This window comes from Rissa tridactyla, chromosome 1 (genome assembly GCF_028500815.1).
Source record: "Rissa tridactyla isolate bRisTri1 chromosome 1, bRisTri1.patW.cur.20221130, whole genome shotgun sequence".
In the NCBI taxonomy this organism is placed as follows: Eukaryota; Metazoa; Chordata; class Aves; order Charadriiformes; family Laridae; genus Rissa; species Rissa tridactyla.
In genome coordinates, this window is record NC_071466.1 from 144,324,583 (window position 1) to 144,341,001 (window position 16,419).

The 16,419-nt window shown below is 40.3% G+C and overlaps 1 protein-coding gene across 5 annotated transcripts in view; it reads right to left on the reverse strand.

Moving 5' to 3' along the window:
• Positions 1 to 247: 247 nt before the first annotated feature.
• The window catches only part of STK38L (serine/threonine kinase 38 like), a 53,345-nt gene continuing 37,173 nt past the window's right edge, over positions 248 to 16,419 (reverse strand). For all 5 annotated transcript variants that reach the window (XM_054189230.1, XM_054189232.1, XM_054189231.1 and 2 more), the window contains exons 6-14: positions 16,003 to 16,126; positions 15,313 to 15,467; positions 12,420 to 12,522; positions 11,592 to 11,653; positions 9,731 to 9,848; positions 9,190 to 9,313; positions 6,337 to 6,432; positions 4,649 to 4,740; positions 248 to 3,116 (exon numbers count right to left, since the gene is read on the reverse strand). In XM_054189230.1, the coding sequence (XP_054045205.1) occupies positions 2,989 to 3,116; positions 4,649 to 4,740; positions 6,337 to 6,432; positions 9,190 to 9,313; positions 9,731 to 9,848; positions 11,592 to 11,653; positions 12,420 to 12,522; positions 15,313 to 15,467; positions 16,003 to 16,126 (1,002 nt within the window). In that variant the 3' untranslated portion in view covers positions 248 to 2,988. The remainder of the gene's footprint in view (positions 3,117 to 4,648; positions 4,741 to 6,336; positions 6,433 to 9,189; positions 9,314 to 9,730; positions 9,849 to 11,591; positions 11,654 to 12,419; positions 12,523 to 15,312; positions 15,468 to 16,002; positions 16,127 to 16,419) is intronic.

The following is a 16,419-nucleotide window of genomic DNA, read 5'->3' on the forward strand; positions in this document are numbered from 1 at the left end:
AACCAGTGTAAATTAACCTTCTGTTCTCTTTAATCCATTACAGTGTCACAGTTTCACCTTTAAAAAAAATTCTACCATCCTAAAAGCAGTAGTTAATATTTTGTTTAACTTGTCTTACTGATTAAAATAATGCTATGTTTAAAAAAAAAAAAATAATCAACTACCACAATACAGAAGTTTATGCTAAATAGGCTGCAGACTATTTCCTATGTGAGCATTGATATGATTAATCATCCGGAATTTTAAATGAGTATTATCTTTAGTGTTACAAATATAAGGGTTGAGCTTTTTCCCAAGTTTGTAAACCAGTGAGTATGTACAGACATAGTTGTTTAATAGATAGCTTTAAATTAAGTGTGTATTTATCTCCCCTCCCCCAAACCCCACAGGAAAAAAAAAAATCACCAGTTATTACTGAACATTTGCAGTTTCCATAAAACTTATCTTGTCTTAGCAAGTTCAAGCAAAGACTTCTTTTTATATTACGCAAATAGAGTAACTGTGCTCTTTTGAAATGTGTTGTTCGCAGGAATTCCATTTCTGGTGCACACAGTGCCCCAGGAATGAGATTAGAAATTAAAACTAATAAAAATTTCTCTTTTGAATAGTAGTGTCCTTTGAGGCCAAGTTTACATCTTGGATCTTTTCTGCCCAAGCTTCTCTGTCTTGGTAGAATAGATTGAATGCCTTAGAAAAGGCATTTCCTCTCCTGAGAAGCCTTAGAAGCTGTTAGGGCACTGGCAGAACGAAGTCTGAAAGTGTAAACTGTTTCTGGACAGTCTTTGCATGGATACAAGTTGAGCTTCGCTACATTGACAAGACTAGGAACAACAATGGAGAATTTCTGAGGGATCTTGCCCCAACAGCAGTAAAGGGGTGTTAATTAGTGTAAGGTTTGGGAAGGAAAACTGGGAGATCAGTGAACTGTTCTCACATAAGTCCAGCATTTAGGCAAAAGTTTAGCTTAGCCATGTTCTGATGTTAACACTGTATAAATTGAATGGGCCCTAAAGCACTGGCTACTACTCTGTGATAACCTGAAGAGTAAAATTTCTTGTAGAAATGTAGTATAAATAACAGATATTAGATGCTTGAAGGGAGACAAAATACTGGAGGAAAGATATCACTGGGTAGGATAACAAGGAACCTAGTAGCTGTTGGATTGAGGAAGACTACAGTATGTCAGTAAGCCGCTGATGCACAGAAATCTTGCTGGTAAATGGGTCTTTTATGCAGCAGTTGAACACCTCAGTATGTTTTTGAAGCGTACGAATAATTCAGAACAGCTGATACCACGGTTCCTAGCAGCGATAAATATTTCTGCGACGGCTTTATAAATAGTCACATTTTGCTGCAAAAGCCAGTCTAATGGGATCTTTCCTACTGTATGCCAAAACATCCTGTGCTTCACTCCAATGGGTGTTGCGGAGGCTTTAGAGTGCCTTTCACTTGGCGTTCAGAGGAGGAAGACTGCAACAGGGACTGTGCTTGTTCAGTTTCTGGGGGGTTTTTCATTGCTGTAGATCTCTTTTGTAACCATAAAAAGACCAAAGATCTCTACTGTATTCTGACAGATTCAAAGTACTGCAGTTAATATGCAGAGATATAGATAAATTTGCAGAAATATGCAGTTAATATGCAAAGATATAAGTTTGCCGGCAACCAGATAATTGCAAACTGAGGAGTGCAGTTCAGTCCTGAACTGCTGCTGGGTTGAGAAGCGAAACCATACCCTGCATATGGAGGGATTTCAGCTTCAGTTTCCTCGACTTCGGAGGAGACCCATCTCTGCTGTCAGTGTGTCACCATCCTGCAGACTGGGGAGAATAGCATTTAGATGCCGTGCCCAATTCAGTCATGATTGTGCTTCCTGGAAACTGGGCTGCAGGCTCAGCTGAAGCTTTGTAATCCCATGGTCCGTGTCAGATAGAGATACTAGAAGAAGATGCAGGCCACAGGACAGTCTGATTCTAGTGAGGCGCTCCATTTCCTCTGGCTTTGCAGAGGCTGCTACGGCGTATTCTGGAAAGAAAAGGCTAGAGCAGGAGCAGCAATTTGATGACTTCTAGAATACGTTTTGCACAGACAGAAAAGGCTATTTGAGTTATGAGTAGCAAAAAGATGATCAGCCTTCCAGCAGAAGCAGGAACACAGTCCTGGAAACTGCCATCTCTTCAGAACTTGGTATCAGAGAGCTTCCCTTCTGTTAAAAATCTATATGATTTTTATCGAGATTCCTTTTTTCTTCTGAAGTTGCCAACAGGCACCATCATCTTAAACAGTAACGCCCATTAACTATCATTTCAGGCGGAAATACCACTAAAGAGATCACAGAGACTGTTTCACCACCACACACAGTGGGAAAAAGGAAGAAAGAGAAGAAGGGATGACTGGCTGATAAAGCCCTCCAGTGGGGAAGAGGGAGAGTAGGCAGGGTACAATTAGGCCAACAGGACACTGCTATTTAAAATAATCCAATGTTGCCACACTCGTGGGGTATCTGCAGACCGCAACTGGAACACCCTTGAGCAACCGCTCAGAGAATTTTGCAAAATGTGGGCAATGGTTTTTTTATACTGCATATCTAAAACCTACCAGGTAAGCAGAATAATAACAGTGCTGCATAAAATGATATGTTTTACTCCTGGGTGGATTAGATGGTTTACAGTACAAACACAGCCACAGTACAGAGAGGCATAATTAACCGTTATACACACATAGGCAGTGCAGTTACAAAGGGATGTACGTTCCTTTTATTCCAGTACCTTCGTCTAATAAAGTTAACAAAAATATTCAAATATTAAAAAAAAAAAGCCAGCTGGCACTGCCAACTAATTCCTGTAGTAGTCTTAGAAATCCTAATCCTGTAGAATTTCCTTGTGAAATTGATGCGCACCAGAGTCAATGTATTGATAACTAATGCCAAGCGGGTCTGGTGATGCAGCTACCTGAGGTTTGTATTTTTATTTTGTGGGTTTGTTTTTTGTTTCACAACTTCCCGGCTTTCATGTAGGAAGGGATTGAGCCACGCTGCGTGAGCCCTTCAAACCTCTTGTAGGTATAATTGAGGAAAACCCAGTCTTTGGATTTGTAGTCAGGTTCTGTTGTGTTTGGCACTAGAATTTAGAAACAAAAGTAAAAACAAAAACAAAAAAAACACAATTAGAAACAGCACTGCTTCTGAGAGGACTTTACACAGAGCACTGACATAAACAGCCCTGAACTCTTATTTCCTTGAAGAAATCTTGTTTTTAATCAGGTCATTTGCTTTTTGTCAATGGTCTGAGAAGAGTTATAATTTCAGCATATATCTCTGAAGCAGAAAAAGGTTTTTGTTATTTTGTTTTGGTTTTGTTTTTTGGTTTGTTTTTTTTTTTTTTCTCAGTATGTCCACACAACGTAACAGGCTCCCATACCTTGATGGCAACCCCTAACACACCCACAGGATATACAATTACAAAACCCGTAACACTTAGGATGCCCCAAGCACAACAAATGCATGTATACATACCATGTTCTCCTCACCACAACCAGGAGAAAGAGATACATCCAAGTTCTCCCAAGAGAACTACACACATCACGCACATATTAGTCTCCTAGGACTTCCTCCCCGCTTATAGCTTCAGCAAGGCTTGTACCGCCTCCTTTTATGTTATAAACAGCCCACACGGCTGGCATGCTGCACACAGGCATTCACTGCAATGGGCTTCTACATTTAGCTTTCTGGTTGCCGCTTTTAGAGTTCTATAACAATATATTCAACTCAAGATGCCAAACGCAGATATCTGTTTGTATTTAGGTATCTAGATGTACAGTAACATTTTCAGTGGGTCCGAGATACCAAATGTACTGGTATTATCCAAATAAGGACTTAAAGATTTTAACTTAGGCACTGGAGATTGATTGCTTTTGCATTAAAAGGCCAAACTTCCTTGCCATTAAATAAAAGCCATTTCAGAAAAAAAACTCCGCCTTTTGATAATTCTTATTGGTTGTTAGCACATCTACACTTATCTGTCATCAATTATTGTTATATATCTGTCTATCTTTAAGCCATTAGTAATTAATTGAAAACAGTGGGAGCTGGGAGATTTTGGCATGTCAGAGAACCAAGACTTACGTATAAAAATTTCCTACTACTTGCCAATAGGAATTAAAAATTAAAAAAAAAAAGCCTACAGTGATTTGCAGAGCTACTCAGGTTCATATAGCACTATGATAAATATTCATCTGTCTGAAAATTTTTGCACAAATATGTGAACATTTACGTTTGGCATGAAACGCAGAAGTCATTAAAAATCAAAATCAAATCACTGCATAATGTTTTAGCAGAATTTGGTTAGACAGACTGTACGGTAGAAAACTGCACTGTTTTCTGTGCTCACTATATATGCAAATGATTTTTGCTAATAGATTTAACTGTAAAAATCTGTGGGCTTTTCTTTTTTCTTCAAAGTTACACAGAAGTAGAAGCCATGAGAGATCATAGACTTAATTTATATTTTAAAAAAGTCTCTAGATCAAGTGTGTATGTTACCCTTGATTATGGTACCAGAAAAATGAATATAAACCAACAACACGAAAAGCATCCGTGAAGTATTCTGGCACATCATAGATAAAAACTTGGAATTTACAATGGCAGTCTCACCTGGCTGTAAAATATCAGATTCAGGAAATTCATCGAAGTTGGAAGTATCATCAATACTTTTGATTTCTATAGGGATTGCTGCTGGTCTTTCCCTGCAAATAGAAATAAGTGCCAGAAAAGCAAATGCTAGGAAAAGATACAAAGTTTTGTTTAACTTAGCTTTTTACAGTTACAACATCCCTATAATTTAAAGCACAAAATTTCCACTGAATCCACCAGAGATGTATCTGACTCACCTGTTTACTGACATTATGGGGAGATTTACTGGTTTCCTATCTAGCATTAGTATCTTCTTGGCAAGCTTGGGGAATATATGGTTTTCCCATTAACTGAAACAGCATTCCACACTTATCTGCCATGTAGCTATTGATATGATCTTTGTTGTCACTGTGAACCCTTCATTTCATAAACCCAGCCTACCCAGCTGAGCAGGATTTTACTTGCATCTGAAGCCATCAGATGCGTTGCTTTGCAATTCCAGCCCTCATCAGCCTGGACCTCATCCAAATACCTGACACACAGCCACCAGTATCTCTCATCCAAGATGAGTTGGCTCTGACATGTTACTGCTTTATTAGCTCAATAATTAGGCAGCCCTTTAAGAAGTTTTAAGGTGGTTTCCAAGTTGCTTAAGTGATCTGTCCCATGAAAGCATTCAAACACAGCACTATGGGAAAGTCATTAATTCACACCTGTAAACTTATTACAGTTGTACTTACTACAGTTACAATTAAATCCACGTCTGGGTGGAACAGGGAAACCATTTTGCCAGGCTGCCAAATGTGGCATGAACAGATGGGTCACTGCTCTTGCTGCTTATTAAAGTCTCCCACACCGAAACGATAAGTTAAATGAGGCTTTCTGCACCAGAGGAAACGACAAGTACAAGAGCTGGACAATCACACTACCACAGTACGAATTTTCACATACAAAACTGCAATATTACTGAAAGAACCGACTACCTCAAACAGTAGCCATCATTTGAACTGAAAGTATCTGTGGTCCCACCAAAGTCTACTCTAAAGGTGTAACCACGCTGGGTATGTGCGGATGTAGCTCAGCATCTGAAGGCACGAGCTCAGGCTGGAAGTGGTATGGCTGCCTCAGCCGAGCCTTCTACCCAGGCTTGGGCCAGCAGAATTTCGTCACAGGCTGCGACTCTGAGGTGAGTCAGTGCCTCTGCCCAGCACTCTGTAGACATACCGGTTCACTCAGGTGTAGTATCTGCAGCGTGCAGTAAAGACGTGCCCTGTGTTTTCCTCCTAACTTGCTGCGTCTCCATTCATCTATCTGCCCTGCATTTTTGGAATAGGGTTTGCTTTTCTCGTGCTCCTATTACAAAAAAAGTCAATTGTAATAGCTGCAGAGCCTGTTGCTACTGGAAAAGGAGCTGCTGATATCAGAGCATACATCAAGAATAACACAGCCACCCTACCACAATTTCTTTCCATCCTGGGCGCTCTTGGGCAATCTGAGGCATGATTTATTGATTTAATGATGTATCATATTATCTCTGATCAGATTTATGAAAGCCAGCAAGGCCTGAAAACCTTTGCTGTCACCCACCTACTGCCAGTAGCTGCTTTTCAAAATAAAATACGCTTTGGAAAGAATTATCCTTGACATCACAGTACATTAAATTCTTGCTTTCATGGCTTTTATTCTCTCTATAAAATGTATGTATATACCTGATATGTCCCCAGTCCACTCCTTCAAAAAACGGATGACTTTTTATTTCCTCTACTCCATTACTACCAATTCTATTTTCCGAGTCAATACAAAACCTGAAAAAGTGGAAAAAATAAAGGGAATGTTACAATAAGTGCGGACAGAAGCAATAGCAAATAAAACTGCCATAGTATCCTGTATCAGGAATTTGAAGAAGTTCTTTCAAGTTGTTCCACCACCTGGGGTAACGTAAAAGCAGCTCATTGCATTTAGGAGAGAGGGGAAATAGTATAAGTAGAATATTGTTAGAGTCCCATGATGATAGTAACTTACAGCTTTTCTAAACTGTTCTATCCCCATCTTCAAGGTTTGTGACAAGTTGCTGCAAGTTCTATCTCTGTAAGATTAGTTTGGAATGGAGGCTTAAGTCCCTACCGCTGAAAACTCCTCTGCATGTTCTCAGCTATTTAAAATCCATGTTTCAAAGTCAAAATAACAGGAACAGACCCAGTTAGTGAAATAGGACTACTCCCTGACGTCACATTTTGGAATACAATGAGCCAACAGACACATTTCAAAACATGCCCTGTCCCTGTTCTCCCTGTCACACCCTCTTCCCTCTCCTTAGAGGTCCAGGTGCTGGTGGTACAAAGACCCAAGGCATATTTCTGGTATGTCCCTGTGCATAACCACCTCAGACTCCAGAACAAATGTCAATTTATGAGAAGCAGCTGTGGGAAAGTCCATAGAGTCAAGAAAAAAAAAAAAAGAGAAGGTGGAATTGGAGACAGGGGACTGTTGAGATGGCAACTGTTACCTGCTCAAGTAGGCAGGAGAAAAATGCCAACAAGGGAAGTAAAACATCCTAAACAAAAAAATAGGGAGGTGAAAGCTCTCCAACAGCAACTCAGCAACGTCGAGGATTTGTTCCAGGGAGCAGCAGATGCTGACTTCTCCTCTGGACTGACACCTGCCTGGCTGGAAAAGACTCTGAAGTATCTCATCAAGGAGATGGTGAGCATACCAATGCTTAGCCTAGGAATTCATTAAATCCTAGCTATATCTTTGCTAACACATGCAAAAGATAACTGCTTTATATTTTTATACTGTCCTTGCAGTCTCTTTCAGCATAGCAAAAGGTGTCAAAAGTGATAGAAAGAGGGAAGTTTACAATAACAGGGAAAAACTCCCATGTCAAAGAAAAAGCTTAGTATTGCCAAGTGTGGAGTCACCCGATGATGCTCCTGGAAGCACTTGGTAGCGTGGGGGTGAGGGCTTCCTGTTGCTCTAAGCAAGTCAGCTGGCCTTTGTTAAATGAAATCCTGTTTGCCTGGATGAGCAAAGCCTCTGGCTGGTGATTTAGTTATCCATAACCCATAATCTCTCCACACAATCACATCACCCAGATTTGCAAGGGCACTTTTCACATCAATAAATTTTCAGCAGGTGATTTAGTAATGTCGCAAGTTCCACTATAAACTGTCTCCAATGATAGACTGTAATGTTCTTTTACTTGTAGTTGAGTGTCGTTTGGAAAAAAAAAAAAAAGCTTATATTTCTGCTGCAGCCCAGCCAGTTGGTTGACACCAAGTGCTAATAGACCTCAAACCTTGTAACAACAGTTAGCCAGACCAGGTCTCAGAATTTGTCAGGCTTTGTCTGAATTTGAGCTTATTTTAGTTTGGTTTTATGCATATCTATAAAAATGAGGAAACTTTAGATTTTCTGGAACTTCCTTTAGGCTGAAATAACCATTGTCTAACTTGTCCAAGCTCTAACAGACAAAGTACCCAATGGCCAGGTGTTTGTTGCCTAACCTGCTGTTTTGACCTTGTTTTAGTAATTGTCTATAACTAAAGATGTTTTAACCTAATTTAAATCCTTCCATATATATAGTGAAAAACTAATAAATTCAGGTAGTCATTGTATAACTGAATTCATGAGCTGATCAGCAAGACATGTTAACAAATAAACTGCCCAAAATATTTGAAAATGCCCCAAACACAGCCAAAACTGAGGAGGAAGAAATCCTTAGCAGCACCACTGTACACTTCCCAGCAAAGAACTCAGGATGCTGACAAAACACAGGAGAGGTTAAGCAAAACACTAGAGAAATAGATACAGAAAATGTAATAAAACCACTATACTCAAACTTATTAATGAATATTAGCACAAATTAAATAATTTGAACTGTGTTAGTATCACTGTAACTGGATTAAGAATAACTTGTATTTATTATATTTGTTGTATGCTACTGGAGCACTGCTTGGACTAATAATAAATTCTAGCTCTTGGTTCTGCCTATTCAGTACATTCCTCTTATGCCCTGTAACAAAATCATGTAAGCTTGTAATATTATCTTTGGAAAAAAAAAAAAATCAAAGCCAAAAAACATCCCTCCCAAAACCTCCCAGGACAAGAGAGCAGATCTGCTTGACCTTGACACCGAAACCCCTCACAAAAATTTCAATGCAAACTGAACAGATTAAAAACTGGTGTTTTGGAAGAAGCAAGTAAATCCAAAACATCCAAAGATTTCTGTTCAGTGCATTAAATGCTGCTGTTATTTTCTAGTTCCCTCTGAGAAGGGAAAAATTGTGTGTTAATCACTTTTTTTTCCCCCTCCTTTTTTTCAGTCTGCTTTGTTTCTCTTGATGCAGTGGTACAAATCAAGATCATTACAGCTTATTCCTTCATGTTAAACAAACGGCAAAGGGAAGAAGACTGAAAAAAAAGACTCCATCAAGGATGGTGACACAGAAGAAACCAACTTTCCCTCCAATCTAAAGCTTCCTTCATGCAGAATGGCAATTTACCTAATGGAGGATGACTATGTCTGCGTGAGCGGCCAGAAGTGGGCTTTTGTTACTGACCTTAGAATTAAATCCTTTGCTTTCTCGGAAATGGGTACCTCTGGAGGAAATACCAATGTTTCTTTCCAGTTCATAACTTTCCTATAAGTTTCTTGTGGCGTTTCTGAGCAGAAAGGTGGATACCCTGCACAAACAGACAGAATAATTAACAAGCTTTACCCAGAAGAGGAAAGTGACCTGGGCCTCTGCTTTTGCCACCACAGCTCCCAGTTAAGTAGCAGTAGCCAAAACTTTTCTCTTTTGTAATGCAACATTAAAGGTTATTTTTTTTACTTCCAAGTAATGAGACTGAACCTCAAAAATATTTAATAGTGAACAGTTATTCACTGACACAACTAACTGAAGCATCATCTCTTGTTGTCTTTCTTGGAAAGGTGGGAGGACTTCAAAGTTTTCTGGAAGCTGAATTTGGGGCTTACTTCAGGGAGAACGGAATTAAATTCTGGTACCTCCACTACGCTGGGGATCAGGCTCAGTGAACAAATGGACGCTGTTACCTTTGAACCCTTTGGGTGATTCTTTGGTTGTGTCTTTAACCTACCTATTAGCATTTCATACATAATCACTCCCAAAGACCACCAGTCACACAGCTTGTTGTACCCAGTCTGCATAAATACTTCTGGTGCAATGTAGTCTGGCGTTCCAACAGTAGAATATGCCTGAAAAGAAAGAATAAACTCTTTAAAAGACAAAAACTACAGTTTCACACTTTGCAGAACCCTTTCCTGGGGATTCACATATAGGTGCTTGTTATTTGGATGGACAAGAATGCTTAATTTGAGAATTCATGGTATCCAAAATCCCAAGAACATTATTCTTTTACACAAGGAAGCACAGAGAACCTTGCAAGTAAATGGAAATCATTCTCCTAAGTGTGATGAAATCACAGAATATACCCACTGCAATATCAGAAGATCATCTTAGCTAAAGTTTCGGGTAGCCACAGTATTAAAATACCCAAGAAGTTCTGTTGTTGTTGTGGGTTGGTTGGGGTTTTTTTGTTTTGTTTTTTTAAAAAAGGGATAACCAGTGGTAGATTCCCATGTGTGACACACTATCTGTTCCATGTATTACCTTGTCTTTATTGCAAAATTGAGCTCTTATGGACCCAGGTTCCATCCTTTTAACCTTTTTGAATGCGTACCCTAGATGATTCTGGCTAATGACTAAATCTTGAGCTATTTGGGAATTTCTCTTTACTGACAAAATTTTGCACAGGGCAGGAGGGAAAGAAAAACAAACAAACAAAAAAACCCACAAAAAACCAAAAGTCCCCAAATCCAGTTTTGCCAGAAAAATCTTTTACTTTCATTTGTCCGGCCAGAAACAAAATACTTCATTTTATCGAACAGAGCTGAGACATTTAGTTTTGAACCAACTGAAAACCAAGCATGTGTTTCCTTTTGTTGCTCCTTTTCAAATAGTGCTGGTAGAAGTTGTCATTTTGATCTTTTATTCTCTCTGTTGGACTGTCTCATGATTCATTGAGCTTCACCACACCATTCTGCCACATCAGCTACTGACCTGGAGATGTCATCTAACTCCAAGCAGGACTAAGGGCATGAAATACAGCCCCTATGAGCATGATTGCAATGTAATCTCATTATGTCTCATTGAAGTAAAAACAATTCGAAAGCTTTTTGGGAATACTGTGACATATCACTTTTTAAATAGAGTGTGCAAAATAAAAAGTTCCAAAATTTGAAAACTGAGGTTTTTGCAACTGCTATTTGGTGAAAATTACGAGTAGGGCTGAAATTCTGAAAGCCCATGGCTGACAGATACTTTCCTTTGATTCCGTTAATGCCAGCGGGCCCTTTATTACTTGACCACTCACTACAAACCCAGGCTGCATCACTCCAGTGCCAATATTCTCCACTGCCTTTCTGTTATAATCGTGTTCAGCAGACGGACAAACAAGTTTCCCCCACGATTCTCTGAACAAGAATCACACAGCTACCTATCTTCTTGCAACACTGAACTGCAGGAGTTAACACACGGTATCGATGCCAGGTCAGTTTAGGAGACATACTCAAGGTACAGCTTTGCTAAGTGGTTGCTGGCACCTGAGGTTAGCTAGTCCAGATGCTCATAAGGGAAACAAAGGCATGGAGAAGAGCAGGGCCTTGCTAGTCGTAGCTGTGAAAACAGGCAGGCAAAGCAACTCAGCTGATGGTCATCCTTCCACCCTTGCCCTGATCTCTGAGCTATTCCACAACTGGGATCACTAGACCACCTTCTTTTGAGTTAACTGAAATTTCAGGAGTTTAAGAGAGCAATATCTGTAAGACATGAGTTTTTTTTAAAAACCAGCAGCATTAATGCCCAGTTTTTATTTAACTGCTTCTGTAAAATAAAAAAAAAATAAAATAAAAAAGTTATACGTGATTACATTAACTCACCAGCTGTCGCCTGTTCTTCTTCCATGTTTCTGCTTTTCTCTTTGAGTTCATATTCTGAAATGCTAATTTACAAAATAGTTATTAGACAATAAATGCATTTGAGAATTAGGAGAAAATATTGATAATATTCTGTTTTCAAAGAATAACTATTTTATGTCTTTAGAATGCTTTAGTCTAGAAACAAAAGCTTAACTATAACTGGAGATGCGAAAATGATAACGAATAGCTACTGTGCAATTTGCAGCTGAAACTCAGGTAAGTAGGACATGCGATCAGCAACTCTAATTTAGAACTTGCTAAAAGTCTTACAGATTGATCTGAGATCAGCAGCACTGGCAATTCAGACACAGGCGATATTTTTTTGAGCAACAAGTGAAGAATCCAAGAACTGCAGAGGAATTTTACATTTGTAGAATAAAACACTGACATGGATGTGACACCAAGGCGTGCTGATGAACAACTTTACTCTTATGAAAAGCTTCCCGAGATTGTCACTGACTTCAGTGAGTCGGCACATGAAACTCATGTCCCTTCTGAAAGAGTGTTTCTGTAACTTCATTAACATTGTTATGAAAAATACGTTAAAATGTAGATACATTATGTGTATTTGTATCTGTGTACAAATGTGCAAAAATACATTAACACTGCAGAAATCGTAATTTCTTCCTGTGAAATGCTCCCACATCCCAAGGAACGTGCATTTCCAGTTTTCCAAATAAATGCAATCAGCCTGACCAATCTTGCTTAACCCAGCAGAAATAAATTTTGATGTGGCATAGCTGCAGCTCAAAATTATTCAAATATTTAACTAGGACACCTTATACTTACAGAAGTCACTTGGCGGGTTGTGTGTAAGGTTCCTGTAGAACTCAGTTCTGTGAGCCTTCTTTAAACCTGTGCATAGCCCAAAATCAGACAGTTTTACATGACCCTAAAAAAAATTAAAAAAAAAATCAGAGAAGATAAAAACATAATTTAGAAAGGCAGTGCTCGAAAAAGAAAGTTTTAATAACTGCACTTGCCTTCACAGGCCACGATGGACTTGCACAGGACTACCTAACCCAGGACAACAGGCAAATAATGACTGAATCTTGGGGTACTGCAAGAGTGTGTCTTCTCTCAAAAAGGTTATTGCCCCCTCCTCCCCAGGAACAGTTACATCTACAACTCTGGAACAGCAGAGGGCAGCTAGTTTTCCTGGTTTTGTTTTAAAGTGGATACCACTGAGACCGAGAAAGCCTCCAGGACAAAATCCCTTTGTTTTGTTTTGATGGTAACCTGTTTTTAATCAGGTTTCCAGACATCACTGCTAGATGGTCTACAGATTTGCGTATGATGCTTGCTGGGTCTGTCTCATGTCTCACTGTAGTCAGAGAACCATTGAATCGCCTAGGTTGGAAAGGACCTTTCAGATCATCTAGTCCAACCCTCAGCCTAACTCTGACAAAAACCACCACTAAACCATATCTCTACGCACTATATCTACCCATCTTTTAAATACCTACAGGGATGGTGCCTCAACCACTTCCCTGGGCAGCCTGTTCCAATGCTTAATAATCCTTTCAGTGTAAAAATTTTTCCTAATATCCAGTCCAAACCTCCCCTTGCACAGCTTGAGGCCGTTTCCTCTTGTCCTGTCAGCTGCTACTTGGGAGAAGAGACTGACACCACCTCTCTACAACCTCCTTTCAGGCAGTTGTAGAGAGCAATAAGGTCTCCCCTCAGCCTCCTAGGCTAAACAACCCCAGTTCCCTCAGCTGCTCCTCATAAGACTTGTTCTCCAGACCCCTCACCAACTTCATTGACCTTCTCTGGACCCGCTCCAGCACCTCAATACCGTTCTTATAGTGAGGGGCCCAAAACTGGACTCGAGGTGTGGCCTCTCCACCTGTGCTGAGTACAGGGGGACGATCACTTCCATAGTCCGGCTCGCCACACTATTCCTGATACAGGCCAGGGTGCTGTTGGCTTTCTTGGCTACCTGGACACACTCCTGGCTCATATTTATCTGGCAGTCAACCAACACCCCCAGGTCCTTTGCTGCCAGGCAGCTCTCCAGCCACTCTTCCCCAAGCCTGTAGAGCTGCATGGTGTTGCTGTGACCCAAGTGCAGGACCCGGCACTTGCCCTTGTTGAACCTCATACCATTGGCCTCGGCCCATTGATCCAGCCTGTCCAGGTCCCCCTGCAAAGCATTTCTACCCTCAAGCAGGTCGACACTCTCACCCAACTTGGTGCTGTCTGCAAACTTAGTCATGGTGCACTCAATCCCCTTGTCCAGATCATTGATAAAGATATTAAAGAGAACTGGCCCCAAACCAGGACCCCCTCCCCAGGGCTCGGCTGAAAATTCGCAAACGTCCATGAATTGCTCTCACACCAAAGATGCCAGAAGGGAAAGCTGGACCTTAATCTCTGTGTCTGGGAAGTGCTATCATCACCCCACAAACCATGGTGCTCCGAGCTTTCCTGGCAACTTCATCCTTAAAACAAGCAATTTTCACTGTCCCAAGCGCCAGGCCAAAAAATTGCACGTCTGTAGCGATTACTCTCAGAGCCAAGGTGCCACAAGGAAACGCTGTCCCTAACTCTCACCGCCTCCAGAAAGGGCTTTCTTTACCGCACAAACCATGGTGCTCTGAGCTTTCCCAGCAACTTCATCCTCAAAACCCCATGTTTTTGCACTCTCAGCAGCGCCAGGCTCAAACATTGCCAGTGTGCAGCGACTGCTCCTGCACCAAAGGTAACAGGAGGGAAAACTGAGCTTTGTTATGACTGTAGAGGAGAAGCGCTTTTATTGCCCCACAGGCCGTGGTGGTGTTAGCGTTCCTGGAGACTTCATCCTCAGAACAACCTTTTGTCACTCTCTGTCACTGTTCCGGCCAGACCAGCCAACAATAAGACAACACACGCTCCCCGCCCCAAGGAGAGGCAGGAGAGAGACAAGGAGACCCATGAGTCCAGAAAGAACCAAACCACCTTAATAAAACATTAATAAAAAAATAAAGTGGAAGTAATGAAATAGATACAATATATACAAAACCATATCAAGACCACAGGAAGACACCACCAGCAGGCACTGGGGAAGTCCCAGACTAGACCCAGCGACGGATGGGAACCACACCCTGGAGATTGGGACCAAAGGCAGACGAACAGACAGGGTCCTCCCCAGATGTCGGCCACTGAAGACGAGCGCTGACCCTTGGATCCCTCAGCTTTTATACTAAGCATGGCAGATGGATGGAATTACCCTAATGGTCACTTTTGGGTCACCTGTCCTGTCCAGTTCTCCCCACAGATGAGACCCCTCCACAGGGCAAACAACCAAGTCAGCTGACCCTGACTGCCACAGCAACAAGTAAGAGCAAGAGCCTCTCTAACTGAACAGAAAGTTGGCTCTGCTTCACCCCAAATCAGGAAAGTGTATCAGTTTTTAATGCATATGAATATGAGCATCTGGACACCCTCACTTAAAAGGCTTTCCTTAAAAGCCTTAAAAAGGTTAAAAGGCTTTCCAACAAAAAACAAGGGCAGTTTTTCTTTGTTTAAGTATACTAGTGTTGAACAAAGAGAAGAAAATGACCACTGACTGCCTTTACTCCAGCTAGTTTAAAATCACTGGTGTGGCACTACCGGTTCCCACCAATTACCATCACAATAAATGGCATTGTCTTCAGACGGTATGTTTAAAGCACAGGCAGTTTACATGCACATTACATGCCTTAGCATCCAGTAGAAGGTTATCTGGTTTAATATCTCTGTGGATGAATCCCAGCTGGTGAATAGCATCTATGGCCAGCACAGTTTCAGAAATGTAAAACTGTGTCTCCTCTTCTGATAAGGTGTCTTTCTTCATTAGTAAGGTCATCATGTCACCTAATCAAAGAGCAGAAAACACAGCTTAGAAATCAAAACATTTTAATCACAAGACTAATTCTATGTGAAACCCCAGTAGAATCCAAATTTAACCTCGTAACTGTCTTTATAGCTACTAATTATGAAACTATTGTGGCAAGGACCTACAAACCCAACAGACTTTTTTAGCAAACTGGATGTAAGACTGTTGAAAATCCTAAATAGAAATTGTAATTGGATATACCAAGAAGATACAGTGAATTGTAATGCATAATACATGTATTGGCATGTGTTCACTAGCTTCAGCAGTAACAAGCAGAACATTGGATCAGAATAATTATTTAATTCAAGTCTATTTTAACAACCCTCCATAATCTTTCTCCTTCCCCTAAAAATCAGGAGTCATTACATTACTGGGACTTCATTTAAAGCAGCATTAAATTTTTTTATTATAACAAATAACACAGTATGCTTGTTTCTAACATTTCATGAAGCTGACAACAAAAGCTAAGGAAGAAGTACTTCTATCACCTAACAACCACAACATACAGCTTACCTCCAGGTAAGAACTCCATGATCAGGTAAAGATTTCTTTTATCCTGAAAGCTGTAAAACATTTTCACTACCCAGGCTCCATCCGCTTCAACCAAAATATCTCTTTCTGCTCGGATATGGGCCACCTAAAATTAAAAAAAAAAAAACAACCCTCCACTATTATTGAAAAACAATTTAAATACTTCAACAGGGAATGCCATATTATATTTCTAGTCCTACAATATATTTTCATGATCTTTAATGAAGAAACTATTTTTCATACTCTTTTAATACTCATATTTTTCATAGTTTTTTACTAGGTACTACAAAGTCCTCACAAAATACCCAGCAGAAACACGCACAAGTCAACTCAATGTTGAAAATAACTGTTCACACAACTTTGCAGAAGCATAGCTTCTGAGGCTGTTTCTGTTTGTTG